At 42.3% G+C, this 24506-nt stretch overlaps 3 protein-coding genes across 5 annotated transcripts in view; 2 read left to right on the forward strand and 1 right to left on the reverse strand.

Moving 5' to 3' along the window:
• Window positions 1–9729, forward strand: part of zfyve9a (zinc finger, FYVE domain containing 9a) — a 51473-nt gene extending 41744 nt beyond the window's left edge. For all 3 annotated transcript variants that reach the window (XM_084058542.1, XM_084058543.1, XM_084058544.1), the window contains 3 exons: window positions 717–822; window positions 1955–2131; window positions 6614–9729. In XM_084058542.1, coding sequence (XP_083914668.1) covers window positions 717–822; window positions 1955–2131; window positions 6614–6775 — 445 coding nt within the window. In that variant the 3' untranslated portion in view covers window positions 6776–9729. The remainder of the gene's footprint in view (window positions 1–716; window positions 823–1954; window positions 2132–6613) is intronic.
• A 5694-nt stretch (window positions 9730–15423) lies between these two features.
• LOC311045135 (kelch domain-containing protein 3-like) lies at window positions 15424–16491 on the reverse strand (the record flags this gene model as incomplete). Its single annotated transcript, XM_084056945.1, has 1 exon — window positions 15424–16491. The coding sequence occupies one exon, from the start codon at window positions 16489–16491 to the stop codon at window positions 15424–15426; it is 1068 nt and encodes a 355-aa protein (XP_083913071.1).
• Window positions 16492–17891: 1400 nt separating this feature from the next.
• LOC311045857 (vesicle transport protein USE1-like) lies at window positions 17892–18650 on the forward strand (the record flags this gene model as incomplete). The annotated part of the gene is made up of 1 exon (XM_084057916.1): window positions 17892–18650. One exon carries the CDS (start codon window positions 17892–17894, stop codon window positions 18648–18650), a length of 759 nt encoding a protein of 252 aa, XP_083914042.1.
• Between the last annotated feature and the right edge of the window lie 5856 nt (window positions 18651–24506).

The raw sequence follows: 24506 nt of genomic DNA on the forward strand, positions 1-24506 counted from the left end.
CAACAGATTATAGTTAGACTATAGTCAAACGATCAGTGTTATTTAAACAAGGATTGAGTTGAAGATTTTAAAAACAAACATATATAACACAGGGGTGTCAAACTCATTTTGGGGTCCGGGCCAAATTGGTCAAATGGTGACTTGATGTGGGACGAAACCAGTTGCGGACGGCATGCGCGCTCACACGCATTCAGTCAGCATCCGTTGTCTCAGACACTGCCACTAACTACGTATATTTTTTATGTATTAAGAAGAATAGCTAAGAATAGAGGCCAAATACACCACTGATTATAACAGCTTACGTCACATCGCTTAGTTATAGACCACGTCAGACTGGTATTACGCAGGCATGCGCACACAGGCAGGCTGCAAAAGAACCTCACCGCTCAGTCATAAGACGCAAAAGGAAAAGAAGTCAAGGCACTCGCATGTAAAAATGCGTGTTCCATCCAACGTTCAGCTGCAGTGTGGAGGAACAAGGCTTGTAATGTGTACTGTGACCTCATTGTGAAATCAATTTAATGTCTAGATAATCCGTTCCTACAGCAGGCCGATGTTATCTGCCAACCGAAATCTGACTCCCACCATTAAGTATAGATGTTGGTATTAAAGCACATCTTCTCTGTCTGGGTGGAAACCTCATATGTTCCAAAACTTGTTACTTTCTCCAATTGGGATGGCGTATTTTTAATAATTAAATATCTTTGGTTCCACAGTGTGATCAGCCCCATCGACGGGAAGTCCATGGAGTCCATCACCAGCGTGAAGATCTTCCACGGTTCCGAATTCAAGGCCAACGGCAAGGTCATCCGCTGGACTGAGGTACCATAGCGGACCGCCTTTACACAGCACAACAAACCATAACATTCTGATTATGTTTAGGTCAAATCATCACATGCACTTGTTACCGAAAGGTTCCCGGTTCAATTCCCTGGACCGGCAGGCACTTTTGAGATATTGACTCACTCATATCATAGTTTCAATGCGATTTAATAGAACCAAAGCTTCACTAAGCAAGCTTGAAGCTAGGGTCAGGGTTTGAGTTAGCCTGGTAGACCATCCCAGTTGCAGAATTCACATTTCATTTGATTTCAGCAGTCTGCTGAATGAAAATGAAATGTGAATTCCGCGACTGGGATGGTTTACCAGGCTAGGTTTGAGTCACAAACCTCAAAACCGCAAATTACATTACATTACATTACATTACATTACATTACAGTCATTTAGCAGACGCTTTTATCCAAAGCGACTTACAATAAGTGCAATCAACATAGGTAGGGAACGAAAACTACTAATCACCAGAGGTTATAAGTGCATTTTCTGCAAAAACAAGCAACCAAGAGCACACCTAGCGCTAAGGTAAAAGTGGAATATATCAGCTACCTATTTCCTTAAACAGATGAGACAAAATAGCTAAATCAAATGAGCAGGAACTAAAACAAATAATTGTATTGACTAAACAAGATCCAATAAACAATCCAACAATAAAACAAGCATTCGTACAACTAGTTAACAACAAGTAGGCCAGGCAAAGAGGAAGGGTAGTGTTTCCTGAAGAGGTGGGTTTTCAGCCTGCGGCGAAAGATGGGCAGTGACTCTGCTGTCCTGACATCAGTGGGAAGTTCATTCCACCACTGTGGGGCCAGAACAGAAAAAATCTCACACTGTCTCTCTTGTATTAACCATGTTAACCCTGGAGCCCCTATTTTAGTCATGTTTTAAAAAAAGAAAATCTTTCAATATCTTCCAAAATGTTCTGATTTCAATGTTTTATTTTTCAAAGATATTTTGAAAATGTGACACACTGTGAGCTTGTAGATCAGCTAATTCGGCTATTTTCATTCTTGTTTTAAGCTAATAGGGGTGCTGCAGCCACAGGCTATTTGGGGGTCCTTGGCAGTGAAAAGTACCAACCTGTTTTAATCCACCATGTGTGTGTGTTTCATCCCCTCAGGTGTTCTTCCTGCAGAGTGAAGACCAGCCCAACGGTCTGAGTGACCCAGCCGACCACAGCAGGCTGACGGAGAACGTGGCGCGGGCGTTCTGCGTGGCGCTGTGCCCCCACCTCAAGCTGCTGAAGGAGGACGGCATGGCCAAGCTGGGCCTGCGAGTCACGCTGGACTCTGACCAGGTAAAGTTCTGATGTTGCCTTTTCCAAGAGTCTGCAGAACGATCCAACATTACATTACTGTGGCTGTCGGGCAGAAACCTCTTATCTCCATGCTTTCACTTTTTATGTTTTTTCGTAATTTAATGCTCAACTTGATCATACTACAGCGTCACACAAACAATAGCAAAAGTTGCAGATCTGCAACCTTGAAACGCGGTGCAAAGCTACATGTTTTGAGCTTGTAGATCTGCTTCTTTTGCTAATTTTGAATTTTTTATTCCTTAAAAGTAACAGTTTTGGACATATATGAGGTTTCCACCCGACAGAGATTTATTTAGATCTGTGGCTCTCAAAGTGTGGTTCGGCAACCCCCAAGGGGTCCTTGACAGGGTTTCAGGTGGTCCCCAGCTAAATGTGATAGTTAAGAAGTTATGGGAGTCCGTGCTCTAATGCATATGAAACTGGGGGTGCTTGAAATTAAAAACTTTGAGAACCACTGGTTTAGGCTGTCCTTAAAGCTGCAATCCAGTGAAACAATCTGTAAAACAATCTGTATTGTAGAGTATGTTAATATAGTACATTACAATATAGCTAATACAACTGTGGTGGTTGTAGTTGGTCTGCCTTCTTTTCTACTGAGACATTGAGACCCTGTGGTAGGGACCACAGGTCAGTTGTATTTCATTCAATACTACTGTGTTGAATGAAACTCGAAACAAAATATATCCCGGGGACGACATGAAAGTTCCCAAATGTTTTGTGTGATTTCGCGCAAAGTGTAGAGAGTGAGTGTGAAAACGTGTGAGAGGGAGAGTGAACGAGTGAGTAATACAATGTGAACTTTCCCATACAGTTTGTCACCTTCTAAAATAATGGCCTTATAAATTATATTTTTGCCTAAATCAGCTCTTCGTGACACTGGCCACCTCTGGTAAAATCGCCTATATCCTTTAAAAAAAGATTCATGCTGTTCCCGACCCAGTAGTATAATGGCCTATGTCAAGAGTGTAAGTCACAAGACAATGTGACTTAGGTAAAAAAAAAACAGACATAATTGCCTAAGTCTGGACTAAGTCACTTACTTCAGAAATAATCTGGCGTAAGACAGGTTTACAATTGTCAAAAGTCAAAAGTCAAAACAGAAATTGGCCTAAGTCATTTAATCCTCTTATGTTACATAACTGACAGACAGCGTTATTTGTATGACAACAGCCATATATTGTTTTAAACTTTTTGGGTGAAATGATTAAGAAATATCATATAGTTTGTTTTAGTTCAGTCTTTTCAGTTTTCTGTAATACTTACGGAAACACTTATACTTACACATGAGCACTACTTGTACCACAGGGACAACAAACTAGATCATAGCCGTGAGTGAATCCTCATATTGTCTACTGTTCAATGTACTGAAATTATGTCATTTCAATGTACTGTATCAACATATTGTTATGCAGTATTTGTTGACTTACAAATACCTGTATGGTTTTCTTACTTCCTAGATTTGTTGGGTGCACTTCCAATGGACACTGTCCATACTAATCTTTATCCCATAAATGCAGGGGTCAAAGTCATTTTAGGTCACAGCCCGGATGAGTCAATGTGATTTTGTGCAGGCTGGATTACTTTTGTGTGTGTGTGTGTGCGCGCGTGCGTGTGCGTGTGTGTGTGCGTGTGTGTGTGTGCCCCGAATGCTGAAGGGCACGAATGCTGTCATATAATTCTGTCCCATCACCAAAACATTATGGATAACATCCTTAGCCTACTGATTTCAGGTCTAGAACTAAATGTGTACACCTCTTCATACTAACGCTCCCCATTTCTTCTGTAGTAAAGCGTTTTGGCCTCATATGTACAATAGCAATCGATAACTGTATCAGCACACAAATATCTTCCCAAATTGAGCTTCATGAGTCATGTCAGTGCATATAGAGAAGACCATAAACAAAAAGAAGGGGCTCGCACACTTAAAGATGAAAACTGAGGCTCTTAGATGCAAAAAAATCTTTACTTACAAAAGTGCAAAGAGTTGCACAGAGTGGACGTTTCGGTCCTCAGACCATCATCAACACTCACTATAGAGAAGACAAGAAATACATTTCTTTACTTTGTCTTTTAGTTGACTGTAAAAATATCCCGCAAGGTCCCCGATTCTCTCTCCCTCGTGGCCTTCCAAGTGCACAGGGGTGAGACGATGTAAATGTCACCTTCGCAGTAGGTGGTTGCACACAGCGGGCGAACCAACCTGCTGCCTCCATTGTTTTTCATGTACACACAATGGCAGCTTTGCCAGCGCAGCAGAGGCAAGGGGAGGAGAGAGAGAGAGAGAGCAGCTGCCACACACAGATAAGATAGATAATAAATTGACGTGAATATTTTTTAATTAAAATGCCCTTTTTGTTCATTTATTCTTGCTTTTCTTTTCATCCCACACGGGCCAGATTGGACCCTGGTAGTTTGACACCCCTGCTGTAATACGCTGTAAAAGTTACATTCAAAGTATTCCACAAGAGTATTTCTGTAGTTCTACAACAACAAATAAGACATTTAATTTGCTTTGCCTTCATAATCACCCAAAATATGAAATATAGGAAGACGTACACAGAGGTAGGCAGGTTTTATATTATAGTGCCGGTATAAAGTCTCCCGTGCCTCCTAATGTGGACTGTTAAGTATTGGAATGAAAACGAACCAAATTTGACAGCAATTAAGATTAGACACTATTCTTATTCTATACCCAGAACCGAATAAATGGACGGAACCTTCACCAGCAGCATTACTGACAACTCATTTTAAGAACGCTTGACTTCAGAAAATAATCATTATCACCTCCGACTGAATCGGTATCAACTACATAGAGACAGAGTATGGTTCAAAGTGTAAACACCTTGGTCATTTCAGTGCAGTGTAACAGCAGGCACTCAGCAGTGTGCAGATGCAGATGCAGTGCACAGAGCAGTAGACGGTGTGAGCTTTCGCCCACGGCCAGTGAGTCAGTGAGTGAGTGAGTGAGTGAGTGCACTCAAGTGTTCCCAAACAAGAAAGTGTGTGTGTTCCTATGTGATTAACCCGTTCAATCCGGGACCGCATCTGTGTCATTTTAGGTTTAGCAGATGTACAATACAAGCTCATGGCGCGGCATATGAGCTTGGTCCTTGACATGGAAAAAGTTTGAGAATCACTGATATTATAGCAACATGTTAGGATTTAGAAGACATTTGTATAATCCCCAGAAGCAAAGATTTCAGTTAAAAATATTAGCTTTAAAAATATATATATTCAAAGATTTGCCAAAAATGTTCACAAGTTTAAAAAAAAATTGCAGATCTACAAGCTTGAGCTTGTATATATGCTATTTTTTTAATTGCCAAAGAAATAAATAAAATGACACACAGATGCTTTCCCGGTCTTAATGGGTTAAAATCGACAGTGCTGACTGAGACAACTTTATGGACACTCACTGCTGCCTGTCAGAGTTTCCTAGACACGCTTGCCCAGTGCGTCACTGCTGCCTCCTCATCCCAGGGCTGCGTGTTCACAAGTAGTGACACAGCGACTGGTGGTGACGCCAGGGTGACAGCGTGTCATTGAGCGCACCGATACTGTACAATGTGAAAGTCGCCACAGACTAGCTTCACAGAATACTTTCTGAAACCCAGTAGTCACTAGACTGCTTTTAGATTTAGTGATGATGGCATAATGATGGGTGGGTGTCTATAAGCTAACAGTACCTAACCAAACCTGAAGGCAAAGATGCCATCTGTTGTGAGACCTTTTTATCTTACCAGTACATAGGGCAGTATATAGCAGTGGCGGCCATTTTGTGGTGCCACAGATAGAAAACCCATACATTTTCTCCATAGAATAATTTAACTAATTTCCGAAATCTCTAAGTCTAAGGAACCAAGCCATCCAGGCTCCTGGTGAAACATGACCATAAAACATTCTATGTCAAAACATATTTGAATATTTAATTATATGATACACTTTACTTGTTGCGGTTTTCAAATATTTCTTTTTTACACAGAATCAAATGTTTAAACTCCTTTTTTTCTTTCTCTTTGTGTGTTTTTAGCATTCTCACACGGTTTGTAATCATTGTGAAAATAACTGGACACAAATAATTGCACTCTTCAGCTGTGAGACTTAAATCGTCGATGAAGACAGCCCGCCTGTTTGATTCCCCAGGGGTCCTTGGGGGGGTTACAGGGGGTTCCCAGCAAAAAAATAGTTAACGTAGCATCACAATCATTCTAACCACTTTATCCATATCTACGTTGGCTATTCAAAAAAAGCAGATCTAAAAGCTCACAACGCGTCACAAATATCGAAAATGTTTGGAAACTTGAGCATTTTTCTTTATTTTTTTAACATAAATCTTCTTTTCTGGGGGTCCCTATTTTCAGATGGGGGTCCATGGCCAAATACATATCAGTTTGTGGTTTCCTTGACATGAAAACGTTTGAGAACCACTGCTCTAATTCCTCTGTGCTGTCTGTCCTGTAGGTGGGCTATCTGGCGGGCAGCAACGGAACGCCGCTGCTCCCCCAGTACCTGAGTGACCTGGACAGCGCTCTGATCCCCGTCATCCATGGAGGGGCCTGCCAGCTCAGCGAGGGTCCCGTCGTCATGGAGCTGGTCTTCTACATCCTGGAGATCATCTCCTAGGGAAGGGGGGAGAGGGACAACGTTTCAAAAGAGGTCATTAAAAGAGTTCCTCCTCTGTTCTCTTAGCTCTTACCGGGGGCTACACCCTGGTTCTACAGCTCCTCAGCTCTCCAAACCGCTGCCTCCCTCCATCCCCTTGGCACCTCAGAGTGGCTGAGGAAGACTGTGCTGGTGCCAGGCAAGGAGGGGTAGCGTTTCATCCAGTTCTCCTATGCACCCATCATCTCCCATCGGAAGAGGCACACCTGGGGATTTCAGGAAGTTCTGAGCAAAGGGGGTCGTCTGTCTAACGTTAACTAGTCTACCCTCGGCCCGGCACGCGCCGCTGCGTTTTTACTGCGACTGCTCTGTAAGATGAGGTGCTGGTTTCATCTACCCTTAAAACAGGGATGGCTAAAATGGCAATCGCAAAAATATTTGTTTTTAAAACCTGCGAAGTGACCAGGTTTACTGGTATGGGGACATTCAGATGGTGTCATTTACCACTCACAGAAAAAAAATATTATTTTTAGCTTTTCTGGCACTCTTTTTGCAATACACAGTAAAATCCGTAGTGTTTATTTAACCACTTAAAACCCTGGCGTCCCTGTCTCGGGGGTATGTCATCGTAGGCAGACATTTTCAGATTTTTTTCTAAAATTGCTAAAATATATCAGACCTACAAGCTCACAAAGGCGTCACGATGCCACGCGTTGTGAGCTTGTAAATCGGCTATTTTTCTCTGCGCGACACCACCATACGGCGAAAAATAAAACGGGGCTCAAGTGGTTAACCCTTTAAAGGGTTTATTGTGCAGCCTGTGATGTGCACAGCACTGCACACTCCACACATCTGCCTCTCACAGGTAGGTTAACAACCAATTTTAAACAAGACTTGTAGAAATAATGATTTGCTTCCCTTCGGGCAAAACTGCTATACTCCTCAATATCCTCTCAATGAGTCCAGTTCCACCACGGTAGCCACAGCTCCTGAGGGAGCAGAAGCACTTAACCTGGGCTAAACATCTGCAAAAGGCGTCCTTGTAGCACAGACGCACAGAGGCCACCATGGTGACGCATCCCTGCCATGTATGGACTCGTCATCATCATCACCGCCACCACACAACAAGCACCCATAGCAGATCATCAACACAAGGAGAGAAAGTGCCTCCGTGTGGCCATCCAGTTCAATTGCACCCCCTGGTGCAACAGTGCCTGCAGCAGCAACTCCCCCTGGAGGACGCAAGTGGAAGTACAATAAGACACTAAATGTACTTCTTGGGCTTCAGACGCACCTCTTTAGCTTTATCCGTTTGATCACCCCAGATGCTTTTATCATTTCATGACGACGTATGGACGGCCCCATGGTTTGATTGTGTTTGTACATAATAATACTATTTTCTGGTCAGAACAATGGCTCTGTCACACAAACCGTTTGGGACTCAGTAATGCACTTGCAAAAAGCACTCGGACCCTGAGGTACAGAAGGGGACAGTGTTTATTGAAATGACGGACTAATAACATATGTCGACTCTTTCGACTGGCATTCTGTGAAAGTCAGCGGAACCTGAATATTTCATGTCCAACTTATAAGCACCCCTTTGTCTTAGGCCTTAATATATGCCCTGTCGCGCACCGAGAATAGCTGACCTAACAAGCTCACAACGCGTCGCAGATACGACGCGTTGTGAGCTTGTTGGGTCGACTTGTTGGGTCGGCTATTCTCTGCCGTTCTCGGCACACAACGGAGCATAAATTAGACCTTAGACAGGAAGTCTAACAAACAAAAAAGAAAAAAAAACAAGGTTTCAATGCTTTATCAGTAACTCTTTGAATCGCAAACAAGGGGATGGACAGATGACAATAAAAAGATCCTTTCCACCACCACTAACACCCCCCCCCCCCCCACACTTCCTACAAAACCGCACTGAACTATTAGCATTAACACACCCGGAAACTGAAACGAACGAGGGAAAGCATGGTTATCGAGATCAGTGTGTGCCGTTACATGAGACCAAACATCATCCCAGTGATAAGCTCCTCTCATGTTTCATTATCTTAACATCAGCAAAGCTCTGTTTTTCTACTTCGGTGGTTAGGGTGAAAACAAACAAAAAAAAATACTGTTGATGTTAAGTTTAAAGAAAAAAATAAAAAACAAGAAAAGAACACACAAAAAAAATATTATTAAAAATGCAGAAGCAGTGCACTGGATTCAAAGCCATTTTACAGGAGAGACGAGACTCTGACTGAGGGAGTGGACAGCAAGTCTGGTTACAACAGCCCAAAAAAAAGATTTTTTCTTAAATACAAGAATTCCTGACAATAGCTAAATTAACAGATCGACAAGCTTGTAGATCGACTATTTTCTATATGTATATATATTGAAATAATGTATTTTCAACTGATGTTGACTGTGTTAAAGCAGCACTATGTAACTTTCCTCTTCTACCCCAGATTTGAACCCGGTGTCCTGCGCAAGTGCTGGAATTTCTTGGCTAATAGAGCCTGCCTGCTTGCTCAGGAGATACATTTAATCTTGATCAGGTCAAAATTCATGTCAGATCCTGTGTCTAGGTGAGACATGACCTTTGACACGATCTAAATGTCTCAATAGAAGAGCAGGGAAACAAAATACAACCACCCCAATTATATAAGTTATATTGTATTAACATACTCTACCATACAGATTAGACAAAATTACATTGTATTCATTAAAAAAAAGTGACATAGTGCTGCTTTAACGTGAGTCATGATGAACTATAAATTGGCCTCAACTGAATGACATGCTTCGTATCTAAAGCTCTGTGGTGCATAGATTTGGGGTTGTCCTCTCCCTCAGTGTTATGGACCTGATTTTAAAAAAAAACTAAAACTGAAGAAGAATGTATTTCTCCTCTTGCTGTTAAAATCTGTAAAATGTATTTTGTTGTTCCTTTATGACGGACCTATGGTTAGATTCACATCGGGGCGAAAGCAACCAAACCATGTAATGAAATTGTATATTAATCATCCCTACATTATTGTAAAGATGTTAAATCTCTCCAACTTAATCATCGACCAGAAGAGGCTAAACAATGAAATGGTACAACATGTAAATGCAGATTGAAAAAGTCCAGCATTTTATTTGAAAATGAGATGTCATAACAACTGAGGAATCTCTCCACTTGCATTAATCAGCATCATTCAAGACAATCACAGGAATATCTGCAGAAGAGCCAACGCACTGACAACGTTACTCAAGTGGAACTTTAAAATTCACCCGTCACTGCATTAGACTTCATTTACATTATGGATCTGAAATACTTGAGGACTTTCTGGAGGTAAATGTTACTGAAACTGATAACCGGGTTCCTATACTTTGTTTATTTTTTTCATTTATAATTTCCATATTTTTCAGACTTCAATTTCTGGTCTGAATTTGAAGATATCGGTTCCTTGATGATGCAGACATAGCAGTCTCAGAGTAACATGACTTGGTTCTGAAATAGATGTGAGCTTGTTTTATGCAATTGCAGACCCTGTTATCTGTTATTTCATTTCACATGTTTACTGTGTAATATATAATGTACAGTATGAGTTATATATGAAAGATATGACTCGTATCTTTCAATATCACGCCACAACACACATTATAAATATGTGAATAGAAATGAGTGTCTGCAATTGCATAAAAAAAGCTCATCTCTATTTCAGAACTGAGTTTATTTCCTTCGCTCATTTAGCAGTTCCTGAGTTTTATATATATATACAGTAAACATATATATACACACACACACACACACACACACACACACACACACACACACACACACACACACACTGTCTCTCTCTCGCTCTCTCTCTCCTCATTCTTTTCCAGTTTCCAGATGTGTAGGAACCCTTGAATAAACGTGTTTAAATGTAACCAGAGGTGATGGGTCAGAGCTTCTGGGTTAACTACTGTGATCCTGTTCTCTCCCTGAGTTGAGCTTATATCCTCATCACTGTGTTCTCTCTCCACTGTGTGACGACATGCCTGTCTGGAGAGAGATGCTTATGTTCCTTTATACAAATTAACACAATGAAGACAAAGAGAACTAATGGGTTTATTTTTCTGAGTCGGTTTTCTGTTACGTTCTTTGGCATTATTTGAGGTGTGCAATATCCTTTTATCCAAGAGGTGCAATTGTTTTGATGGTAGCATTTTTCTTTTTCTTTTTTTGTTCAGAGACGTTACTATTCAAACAATGATGGCATGCATGCATACATAGAAATTAATTTGCAGTGGTAAAGCAAGCAAACAAATGTTGCATTTTATCTTTTGTGGGTGAAAATCTAACAGGAAAAAATAATCAATTTATACAATCCTGTAACTGACTTCGTTGAAATCCTTTTCGTTTTTTTATTCAACATTGAATGAATCAAAAAGAAACCAGATGTATGACAAGCCAAAAACCCTGTTCACCCCCCCCCCCCCCCCTCTCGTTACACTACAAATGTCAATTAAAGTGGTCTTTATCAAAATCCTGTAGTATATGTATATTAAAACTTATAGAAAATTGAAATGAATGCTCAGTTGTTGTTTTTGCCAGCTGTTAAAGGTGAACATCCTCTGATTGACTGGCAGTTTTATTAACTCCTTGTCTGAAATGATTCATCAAATAGTGGATCATTAATACAGAAAGAACATCGCCTATACGATGTGAGAGTGCAGACTATTAACGCCAACTCTGGACTCTTGAATCACTGCCTGCAGTTACAAATGGTCTCCATATATGGGCATGATACATTTGAGACTAACACGTGATGTCAAAAAAGTGTCACAAACAAGAAATGATTGCGTCCATTAACATTGTGTTCATGGTGTCCACTGTCTGCCCACAAGCCACATTTAATATTTCAAAAAGGGATCACTTGTGTTAGCTTAAACAATAGTTAATACATTTTTGTTTATGCATATTATTTAGAATGGGCTGACAATGCACTTTCCTAATGTTGGACATTACACTGGTCAAACACTTTCTGTCCATATGACATAGACCTCTGGAGAGCGTGAGTAATACAGTGGCCAATCACAATCGAGTATTCTCTGTGCTAAAGTGATGACACACATAATGCAAGTATTTATATAGTTGCTGTTTGTCATTCTAAGGAATACTTGCAGCTGTGATCTCCACAGCAGGGCAATATTCTGTACTAACTATATATAACTGCACTATATATAGAAATATATATAACTACTATAAAGACTTGACGAGATGGAACAGCGTTTCAGACTATTTTCTTCCACTCAGGGTCTGGAGACAAAGACCGTATTTGTTGCTAATACGGAGGCCCGGGTCTCGTCCAGTGAACAGAGATCGGACAATGGGTCCCGTCGAGGATTTGACTTCCGGCAGAACAAGAGTTCCGGCCATGAAAGCTGGAGCAATCAAAGATCGGAGACCTGCCAGAGTGAAGAGCCACCATTGTCTCATTCACAACAAGTGAGGACAAAGACAATGTGTTTCCACATAACGGAGGACCAGGTCTGGGCCAAGGAACAGAGATTGGACTTCTGGCACCAAAAGAGGTCCAAATGCAAAGACTGGCATGAAAAGAGGTCCAATCAGAGAATGGAGTTCTTACGGAACAAGTGGGCCAGCGAAAGAAAATGGAGATCATTACTGAAGACCACCATCGTTGAAGAGCCGTCATCTTCTCAGTCACATGTTCCCAAAACAGAGGACCAGTTGTTGTATGAACAGAGATTGGACAATGGGCCCAAAAAGAGGTCCAATCGACACAAAAGGAGACCCAATCAGAGAAAGGAACGTGAAAATTCATCCAATCGGAAAATGGATAGAGATCTTGCCCGGTCGTTTGCGTCCTTGTTGTTGCGCTAACGTGTCCTACTGGTTGTGTGTGGAAGGAAACCTGCATGTATGTGTATTGATGGATATCTCGACTCTCCTCCCCCACACCAACAGGGAGGTTAGTAAGCAAGCGACAGTGACTGCAGAAAACCTTAAGGGAAATTGACAAAATATTTGCTGGTTTCTTTTTTTTATGGCATGGCAGTACAGGGGAGGGAGAACTACACTTCTAGAACAGCATGCACCGAAGGCATCATACGCCAAGAGGTCCCTGAACTTGACACAAACACTTTTGTCTGAGTATGTGTCCATCACCGTATACTGTATGTGTATATGTCCTCCAAGATTTTACCCAAATATGGAGATGATTGAGTCTCGCCAACTGGCCTCCAATAGTCCATATTCACACGGCGGCCATTTTGGAATTTAACATTGCGTTGCTGTGGCAACTGGGGTGGCATTTCATTGACTTAATGGCAAATATGGCCGCCGTGTGAATATGGTCTATTACTGACTGTCAGTAGGCCAAGGACGTATTTTTGATATATTTAACGTTCATTTTACTAGTGCCGTGACTGTCAGCGGGTGCTACAACATCGATACCCATTGTCAGAGTATCAGAGTATGATCTACAGGACAGACCAGCTTAGCAGAGTTCAAGGGCTCTGTATGAGCAATAAAGCTAAACACGTTCAAAAGAGAAAAATGTTATGTACATTCATATTTTTGTCGCTGGTGTGGAAGCACACTAGATTACAGCATCAGGTCTGCAGTCTGCCAAAGCACAGACAGACAGACAGACAGACAGACAGACGACAGATTTTTTTATACAAATCCAAGATATCCAATTCGTGAATTGCAAGTGTCATTTGGAAGCCATGCCATTCTTAAGCCCATTAAGACCTGTGGCCGATTCTACAAAGTGCCTTCTAAATCTTGACAGTTTTTCAACAATTTTGAAACACTGACAATTTTTTTTCCAAAATAGCAAATGTGGTACAAGCTGTGGCACAAATTGACGCGCTGTGACCTTGTAGATCTGCTATTTATGAGAACCACTGTTCTAAATCCTAAGTCTTTAGAAAAACGTATGTTGCTGTATTATAGCTCAAATCTAAAATGACACAGATGCCTTCCCCGTTTTAATGGGTTAAATCCTTTGTCTTGTTTTTACGGCATGGCATTGAGACTAGCAGTCTATAAGAGAGTCATTTTCCCCACGTCTCGAAACGTGCTGTAAAAGCTAGTTTTGCCTATAACACAAAACTAGATGTCAGAACCGTGACATCCCTGACATAATGCTCTGATCGTTGCTGCTGGATTGTCATGACATTTTATTGACGCCACCAGACCGGTCGCACAATCATCTTCCTGGTGGTGTTCTACATGCCTTCCCTTTAGAGGAAGGGTTCAGCTGCTACTAAGATAGGCCCTAAATCCGGCTCGAAGGACCATGAAAAGTAAAGGGTGTGGTTGTCTAAGAGTAGGACCCGCCACAGTGGTTTTTGATCAAAACTGATAAGGTTTCACGCCGCAATCTAGTATATAATTTTTCTTTTCATGTGGTGGCATTGTTAGCGCCATGCCCAGCCCCCAACCTGGAGGGCCAATGTACTGATTTTTGTCTGACTCACCCGAGACCAATCTGGTAAGGTTAAACCTGCCAGGAGGAGGAGGCAGAGGCTCCCCCAGCATTGTTCACAGAGTCTTAGAAGCACACAAGCCTCTCCACCACGACAAGGTCACAGCACAGGGAGAGGAAAAACATTTGATTGATTGATTGATTGATTGATTGATTGATTGATTGATTGAATACTTTATTTAGAAGTTTGCAGAAAAAAAGCACATGAAAGTACAGTTCAAATACAAGGTCAACTAAACAGGCTTAAAAAACCCCAAAAGCCAATGGCTTGTTTCAATTGGGGTCCTTTTGTACTTTTGTATTTGCTTTAAGCTTGATACATCTCATTGTTATTTCCTACTTTACAATTTCTAGAGTTATGACTTTTTCACTCTTTATTAAAGGGGAAGTAAGTGATATTTTACGTGCCTGGCTCTGTAAGAGCTAGCCATCTATAAGAGGGTCTTTCTATGTGTCCCTACTTGTCCTGTGGCCAACGTAGTGCCTCCACACATTTCTTTCACGTATGTGTTATATTGTTTTGAAATATTAATTAAAGTAATTATTATGAGATTTGGACAGATTTGAGACATGGGTAGATAGATGACTGACATAATCAATATGACATCATCAGTATCACACTATCTACAGTCTATGCCAGAAATAAATTACTAAAGCTGGGTGCAATTCAGCCACGGTGCCACATTAGGACTACACATTGAATAATGCCAAGCGGATAAAATTTGAATCATGACAGAAACAAGCCCCCCAAGACCGGGAGGGAGTTTTGAAGCAGAAGTTGACAAGTAGCCAACTCTGGTAGTGCAAGCTGATTGGCTTAACCGATGGGCTTGACGCACAGACTCGCTTGTGGAGGTAGTTTGTGATGTAGGATGCATAACGGACAATAATGTGATTGATTGTGAGCCCATAGTGGGCCCAAACCCAGAATGAGAGAGATACAACTTACATTGAAATTAGTTGGCGGGACATTTCTGTGCCCTCTCCAGATGTTATATAGCTCTATAGACAGAAACACCAGAGGCTGCAGACCTTTGCCAACAGTCAATCAGACGAGCCATGGGTGCAAGACAGTGATTAACACATGAGACTGTGTGTGCAAGGACGCTGACAGTCAAACAGACAAACCATGACGGGGAAAAATGGAGCGAGAAACTCAAGAAACCATCGTTAGACTCTGTCTTGTTATTATTATGGGTGGTTGCTTATTGTGTTGCTGTTTGCAGTCATGGCTGCCAGTTCCCACCTGATGTCGTGTGGGAGTCCAGACGGCTCCAGACCGTACTGGATAACCGCTAGCTTGCATAACGTTTTCAGATTAGGGCACAAGTCTAAGATGTACAGGTCATCGGGTTGGTCCGATCCTCCAAGGAGGATGACACTATCTCCCACCATGCAACAGCACATCCTATACATCCGTGAACACGGACCTTTCCCCTTGGGCTTAACCTCCTCCCAGGAGAAGGTTTCTGGATTGAACTTCCAAAGATCGTTGAAGTTCCGGTTCCAGTCGTGCCCACCAAATATGTACATTTCCCCGTTGTATGCAAAATCCGAATTACCCACGCGTCCTTCTGGTCGAAGCTGTGCAGGAGGTGTGCTCAGCCAGTAGTTGGTCTCCGTGTCAAACACTCTGACGTGGTTGTTGTGGTCCGCGATACGACCCCAGTTGCAGTTTTTGTAGCCTCCAAATACAAACATCCTTGTCCCGATGATTGTGGCAGTGTGACATTCTGAAACCGGTGCGGGAGTGCCTCTGGTGTTAATCACAGACCAGACCATACTGGTGGTGTCCAACTTGTAGATGTCATTCATGCATCCAGTCCGCTGGGAGTATCCTCCATAGATGTACATGACCTTCCCCAAGGCACAGGCTGAGTGGTAGCACCTCGCTTCTGGAACAGTCCCAGAAACCATAGGCTTGAACCATCTCTGGGTGTCGACGTCAAATGCATAAAGCACACTGGAGTACTCACTTCTGTATGTAACTCCGCCCCACATGTAGATGATATCTCCTATAAGTACAGCTGTGTTGCGCCAGCATATGGAGTCCTCAGGGGGACCTTCTCTTCCAGTTGTCACCGGGGACAACTTCAACCAGCGCAGAGATATCGTGTTGAAGACATACACATCAATCTGAACGTTGTACATGTTACCGTCCCCTCCAAAGGAGTACACCTTGTGTCCCACCGCCACAGCAGAATGACGGCCTCTGTTTGGTCCCCCCTTCAGATGCACTGTCCAGTGAAACATCGTCATCACTAAGTTTTGAATGGCTTTAACAAACCTTGCTCCGTAAAGAATCAAGTTCCTCAACGAACCTTGCGCCCTAAAGAACTGAGTTCCTTAACAAACCTTGCTCCCTAAAGAACTGAGTTCCCTAACGAAACTTGCTCCTTAAAGAACGGAGTTCCTTAACGAACCTTACTCCGTAAAGAACCGAGTTCCTTAACGAACCTTGCTCCGTAAAGAACCAAGTTCCTTAATGAACCTTGCTCCTTAAAGAACAGAATTCTTTAATGAACCTTGCTCCGTAAAGAACAGAATTCATTAAAAAACCATGCTCTTTGAAGAATTTATTCCAGGTCGAACCTTGCTCCGTTAAATTATTTCCTACATGCTGCCTCTTATATTGGTATTGCTGTACAAATGTCACTCGATGCTTGGCCAATTCCCGGATTGGCCAATCAGGGAATCCGCTGTCTGTTGATTGCCCTAATATGGCAATTTTATCACCATAGTAACCCCAGCCCGGACAGGCTATGGACCTCCCCCGTGCCACGCATCATTCAGTCTGTTCAGATGATGACTGTTTTCCATATATAATAATAATTACTGCTTTTGCATTATTATCTCCACCCAAGGGGAGATTAGCGTCTATGTGTCTGCCTGTGTGTCAGTGACTAATCTCGCAATCTACTACATACATTTCTTGTGCACACTGCCAAGGAACTCAATTTCCAAATATTTTTCACATTGCTCAATGCGAACTGTTCTTGTTCATTCATAATCCCAGATCCACTGGTTGAGCTTTGACTCTGCACACTATTTCCAGGGATGTGATATTGTTTGCCCCAGACACCCTGGGGTAAACAATATCACATCCCCCAGACACCCTGGGGAAGACTCTGCCTGTGGTTGGCTGAGAGGGGAGAAACAGAGCGCTAAACGATTCCGTCCGTCAAGCCATGGTGGATTGTTGCAAAGAGAGCAGCACAAAAACAGTGGATGTTGACTGTACCTTTAAAAGAATACATCACAGATCTTCAATCTAAATCCCATTGTTCCGAATGTGAGGAGATCAATCAATAATGTGGAGAAATAAATGTTTTCTGTGTATTTCTTCCTGAGCTGTTGACGTCACCGAAGGATGACGTCAAACATGTCGCACACGTCATCGAATGTACGGAATGTTTTCGCCACACCACATAAAACAGTACATAAAGTGAGTATCAGCAAGGTTTCCACTTAAAAGCATAAGCTCGAATGCCTGTATAAGCATATGTTTAGGAGATTTGAATTACTACACTGCTGTAACCTGTTTGAAATTGTATAAGCAGAACCAAGCCCCTTTTATTAAATGTTGCAAAAGAAGATGGACTTGCTTCAGCTCAAGGGTGCAACATAATTCTTATCGTTTCCACCCAGTCCTACAAAACATGTCTTCTAGGTTGGAGATAAATTTTATCCGATTATGGTCTCAGTGTGAGTCTATAGCTTCTGAGAAACGAGGGGAAACGGAGTGGAGATTAGAAAAGTATCTTTGTGCTCTGGAGGAGATGTTGGTGGCTCTGAGGAAGAGCCCAAGCAAACCCACGGCAGAAGTGCTGACAGACTACACAAGGAAAGTAGATTTCCTCAAAGGACTTCTAGAAGCAGAGAAACTGTCTTCCCCGACAGAGAAAGCCTTAGCCAGCCTTGATCCTGGTCGGACACCCACGATAACCAGTGAGAGAATACCAGCCACAAAGACTGTCCACGTGCAGACCAAAGCCCGCTGTACAGGGGACATGAGGAAACAGCTGCTGGGCACAGGAATGTCTGATAGAGACACAGACTTGCGAAACAGAAGATGTCTGCCTCTGGACGAGCATCAGTCTGCCGCGGAGCTGGACTCAGTGCTGCAGCATCAGCACGTTGTGCACGAGCAGCTGGCGGAGGACATGCTCCACCTGGCCAGGAACCTGAAGAACAACACGCTGGCAGCCCAGAACCTCATCAAACAGGACAACCAGACTCTTGGGCAGTCGATGCGTCAGGCAGACCTGAACTTTGAGGAGCTGAAGACGGAGTCAGACCGACTGGAGAAGCACGTCAGAAGGTCCGTCAACTGGAGCTTGTGGCTGATGCTTCTCCTGGTCTTCGTCAGCTTCATCTGGATGATCCTCTTCATCAGAATGTTCCCCAGGCTCCGGTGACGACCGTGTACCGATCTGGAAACCCCCTCGGTTTACAGATCTAAGAAGAATCTACCGTAGGCTACACCGTGTCTGTATGTGTTCTATACAAACCGTCCGTATACGGGTCAATGAGGTGACGCTCATTCTTTTGTGTCCATATGGTGTAGTTACATTTAAAAATGGGCAAACTTTGAAAAGTAGATCTGCAATTTATTGCACAAGTTTTCCGCAGAATACGGATGCTGGGGATCAAGTGGCTAAAGATGTAGCTATAATAAACAGCCTATTGTGAACAGCAGTTTTGAAAAAGAGAAATTCAGTGTCAGTAAACAAATTATATCTGTACAGTACCATAGCATTTACCTGTATGCCATTTCATAATTTCAATACAATATACAATACTAGAAAATGTGCTCCTCGGAGCACAAGTCTCCGCCAGCAGACTTGTGCTGGGAATGTTGGGAATGTTCTAATTCTTATGTTCTAATTCTTACAAAAAATAGAACATGTTACGGTGTCATAGTAACATGACACACTGTCTGTATAAGTGTCCTATCCGTCCTGTCTGTGTAAGTGTCCTATCCGTCCTGTCTGTGTAAGTGTCCTATCCGTCCTGTCTGTGTAAGTGTCCTATCCGTCCTGTCTGTGTAAGTGTCCTATCCGTCCTGTCTGTGTAAGTGTCCTATCCGTCTGTCGGAAAGGCGACATGTAACCACTAAAAGTTAGCTTGGCTGATGGCACTGATGTCACTTCGGAACGCGCACCGCAGCGCTCCGAAGTGACACATCTATTTATAGGCCGCTATACGTCATGCGTCTCACTAGCCAATCAGAGCACACTCTTTCAACGTATTGTCACGTGTCACGTGAGGCTTGACCAATGTTAGCTTGGCCGAGGGGGGGGGGGGGGGGGGGGACGGACGGAAAGTGAAAACATAGTCTCCTGGCGGAGACAATAATAGTGCATCTTTCCCCCCGAATAGATCAGCCACTTTCAAATGAGGAAAAAGTGTCTCATCACAGAGAATGTGTCAACACTGACCCTGGTGCAAGGGCCAGTTACCTTGCCAAAAGACATGAAAAGTGGTTTACACCAGTGGTTCTCAACCTTTTATTTGAACTGGGGACCCCCACCCTGATAAGCACTTGGAATTGTAGGAGTTGAGGCATTACATTTAGTGGACTCGGTTCCACAGATAAACATTGGGAAAATGATGATCTACAAGATCACAACGCCTCGCAACCCAAGGCGTTGTGAGGTTGTAGATCAGCTATTTTCAAAATGTTTACCTTAGACAATTTGGCCAATGTTTGACCAGTTTTTATAGTATAGTTTGTTGATTACTTTTGATAAAGTGAAGGTCTTTTTTAATGTCATTTCTTTCTTATTTTTTAGGTATTAAAAAGGTCTTAAAAGTCCTTAAATTTTCACTTTACTGTCATCTGGGGATCCCCCCCCCGTAAAAAAAGAAATCATTTGGGGACCCCCCTGGGGATCCCGACATACAGGCTGAGAACCATTGGTTTACACCAAAGGTCTAACAATTCTCCAAATCCACGGTTCGGTTTAGACCTTGATTTTTGAGCCACAGTTCCATACCTCAGGTTACGTTTAGGAATAAGGTTATAGGCATAGTTTACTAAGGTAACATTTAGGAATACCTGGTGGCAATACCTGGTGGCAACCGGTCCGAGGTCGCCGGATTTGACCTGGGGCAGCGTGTTTTGGGACAAGCCTTCTTGCACTTACAGTTCAAGTTCAAACAGCTCACATATCGTTGCTGTATATCTCTATATGTTTTTTTGTAAATTAACACTCTACTTCAGTGGTTCATAATCTGTAGATGTAGATCTATTTCAATATTTTTAAATGTTTTTGAAAATACTGAAACAATGCCCTATAAGAATAGGCATAAGGGATAAGGCGCCGTACAAAATAGGGCCCTCAGTCTTTCATTGTTTCCATCGTCAAGTCCCAGGCCATCTGTAGTTGAAGCAAATGAATGCTAGAGTACTTTAAAGTTTTGCCAGCTAAACTACCAAAGAACAACTCAAAAGCACTAAAAGGCAAATCTGGGGTCGAACAGGGAAGTTACATTATGAAGCTTTAAATGCTGGAGTATTTCAACTACTAACTGAATGCTCACATGCAAAGGAACAACAACAGTACTAATTGAGTGATGGTGTAGTGGTCTGATGGTCTGACTTTCAGCACGGAGAGTCCCTGTTCAAGTTCCAGTCCTCCTATGGTTCATTGCTGTTGTACCCTGAAATTTTGAACGCTAAACTACAAAAGAACAACTCAAAAGCACAAAAAGACAAATTCAGGGTAGAACAGGAAAGTTACATAATGCAGCTTTAAATTATATACTATGAAAATAGAACATCATTTATCACCAGTCAATGCACATAGGTACCTTGTAATGTTACAACAGCAAAAACAACAACAACAACAACAACAACAACACTGGACTGGTTTAAAACTTCAAGGAAAACTAGCTTGCTAGGTGATATTGTCACCTTTACAGTCAAAGCCAGATTACAGCTCCTTCTAACCAGACTCAATCTTTCTCTGTGGTACCCTAATACGTTTCCTCCTCATTGTCTGCACCACGACCACAATCCAGTTACTGAAACTCTGTCACATATTCTGAATGGGGTCATCCCTATGTTCCCCGGTTTCTATGTTCCCCCACTAGGGTTAGGTTTAGGTTTAGGTTTAGGTTTAGGTTTAGGGTTAGGGTTAGGTAAGCAGGGAACATAGAACCCGGGGAACATAGAACCTAATGTACATATAGGCACGACAGGATTGTTGATCTATTAGTTAATGACATAAGTTCATATGTTTCATCATCTGCCAAAATGTATAAGCACTCTTGTGTTTCAACTGCCATGTTCATGTGTAATAATGAAAATTATGCCTTTCAGATGTCACAGCTAATACACCAATACAACAACTTGTTGTTGATGAGGACGACAGTAGAGACCATTTTGGAAGTAGCATCATGTACATTGTCCAGTCTGGAAGAGGCATACCTTACCAAGGTGCTTAAGTACCAACGTCTTAAGGATGCTATTATACAGCTTGGTTACAAATGCAAACTGCATTCTGTTCATATTTGGAAGGTACAGTAATGTCCATAAATCAGTTGTGAGAGGCCTGCAGATTGCAGGAATGTCAAGTCTATTTTCCCACTACTTCTTGAAAGCCTTTTTCATAGCATTATTTTATATACTTGACACCAATGCGATAGCCTATTATATGCGCCATGCATCCAACCAATATGTCTGAGTCTGTGCTCAGGAATGTGTCAAAAATAAAAAAAAATCTTCATGAATTCAAGGCTTCATGGAGTGTGTAATTGATAGAAAATAAGTATTTTTTGGGTGAACTATTCTTTTAAGTGTCTTGTTCAGGGACACTTTGACACATTGCTGAAGCCTGGGATTGAACCTGGGATTTATGGCTTGCCAGGTAGGCTCTCTAACCCCTTGGTTCTCAAAGTGGGGTCCGGGGACCCCCAGGGTACTTGAGGGGGTTCCAGGGGGTACCCAGCAAAATGTGTAAATATAGCATCAGAATAATTATGACCTTTTATACTTTGGCTATCCAAAAATAGCAGATATACAAGCTCATAGCGCGGCACCGAGTGCCGCGCTATGAACTTGTAGATCTGCTATTTTTGAAAAATCGTGAAAATGTGTGAAAATCTTTGAATATATATATTTTTAAAGCAAACATTTGTAACTCAAATCTTTGCTTCTGGGGGTCCGTGGAACAAAATATTTTTAGATGGGGGGTCCGCGGCCAAATACATATCATTTTGGGGGTCCTTGACATGAAAAAGTTTGAGAACCACTGCTCTAACCATTCAGCTATGGCCACATCATCAGCAGAGATTCTAAGGCAGTTTTACTCTGTAACAGTAAAGGGGTTTCAGGGGAAACCAGCAAAATGATTTGGGAAATCAACATCATTCAAAATGTTCCAAACATTTTCAAGATGTTTCAAAACATTTTTAAAAATATCAGATGTACAAGCTCGCTGCGCCGCCTCGAAGTGACGCGCTGTGAGTTTGTAGATCTGATATTTTTGAATAGCCAAAGTATAAAATATGGATAAAGTGGTTAAAATGATTGTGATGCTGTATTTTAAATTGAATCAATTTTTTTTTTAAACATACTGGTTTTAAATAGACAATTTATTCAAATATGTAAATAATCTCATTAAATATACACGATTCACATATGCAAAGTACAAAAGTATTCACATTGAAATATACTTAAGTGCTGAAAGTAAAAAATAAAAGGATTCCGTCTGCTTGCAATGAGGGAACAGGGCGCATGCGCACGCAGCGACCGGCAGTGAGAGATATGTTTAATGCAACCCGATCGCCAGAGGAAACGTTCTCATTGAACGTTTTTCAACGTTTCTCAAAATCCGTGCATAGACTACTGGAAAACCACAAATTCCGTGCATAGCCGCCTCACATCTCCCCCATTGTGACTAAACCATTTCGGAGCCGCGCAGTCTCAAGGGAATTGTGGCCGTGTGAAGGACCACCGAGCGAGCTAAAGCGAGCGAGTTGCTGTCCTGAACATTGCGACATTCCCTTGAGCCTACTCAGCGGCGTTTGAGTTACGTACCGATAGGCACAGAATCGTAAATTTTGTTGTGGGGACTGCTCCAGTAGCGTATGGTGGGTTCTAACGTGGACCGGGCCAGATTCTTAAACCCCCCTCGCGGGCCGGCGGGGGGGGGGGGGGGGGGGGGGCTCGCGCAACGATGGTTTGACGGGGAAACCGGTTTTTAATGGCCACCCATTAACAATCCGGCCGAATGCAAATAAGCCCGATTTGAAAACAAAGGCGAATTTCTGTGGTTGGCTACAACAGAATGGGTGATGGGGTGCTAATGTTGTTATGTTGATTTTTTGTTTTTTTTCCCTGGGGGAGCAGAGTTTTCCAGACCGGGCCATGGCCCCATTGGCCTCTATGACGATACGCCCTTGGACTGCTCTACTTCCTGTTTTTTCCGGGTTGCGACTGGTTACGCCCACCGTGGGACTCCCCGTACATATGCACGGAATTTGGGGGTTTCTAGGCGACTATGCACGGAATGACGTGCACAAATCCGTGCAATGTAAACTAATTCTCTGGCAATCAGGCTGTTTAATGTATGTAATATGTTTTGCTAACTCTTGCTGTAAACCTATTTGCCCTTTTGGGACATTAATAAAGTTAAACCTTGAAAGTAAAAGTACTCATTTTTCAGAATATCCCATTTCACACGTTTCCAAATGTGTAAAAATGCTTTGAAAAGAAAAAAAAAAACAGCAGATCTACAAGCTCACAATGCGTTGTGAGCTTGTAGATTTCAAATAGCCTAAGTATACATAGGACTGTAGTGGTTAATGTACGTTTTGTAATAATATTAAAAATCTATAAAGTAACCAAAGTTTTCAAGTAATTGTAGTGAAGTAAAAGTACTATATTTGCCTCTGAGGTGTAGTGGAGTAGAAGTAAAAGTATTGGAAATACTCAAGTAAAGTACAAATAACTCAAAATTGTACTTAAGTACAGTACTTGAGTACATGTACTTAGTTACTTTACACCGCTGCTCTGCACAGGTGAAGATGATTTAGGGCGGTTTCTCACTATGGTTCCGCGTGCGCACTCCAGACCGCTCCGTTTCCGAGTGCGCTTGGCTGGCCCGCATTCACACTGGCCAAGGCTCTAACGCGCCCGAGAACACTTGCATATATACCCCCGATCCTATAGGTGGCGGCATGCACATAGTGCTTCGCCAGTGGACACAGACGTCATCAACTATGCGACAATGTTTGTGCTGGTCGCGCATAAATATAGGGTTGCC

This window comes from Gymnoscopelus microlampas, assembly GCF_963454915.1.
Source record: "Gymnoscopelus microlampas genome assembly, chromosome: 5".
In the NCBI taxonomy this organism is placed as follows: Eukaryota; Metazoa; Chordata; class Actinopteri; order Myctophiformes; family Myctophidae; genus Gymnoscopelus; species Gymnoscopelus microlampas.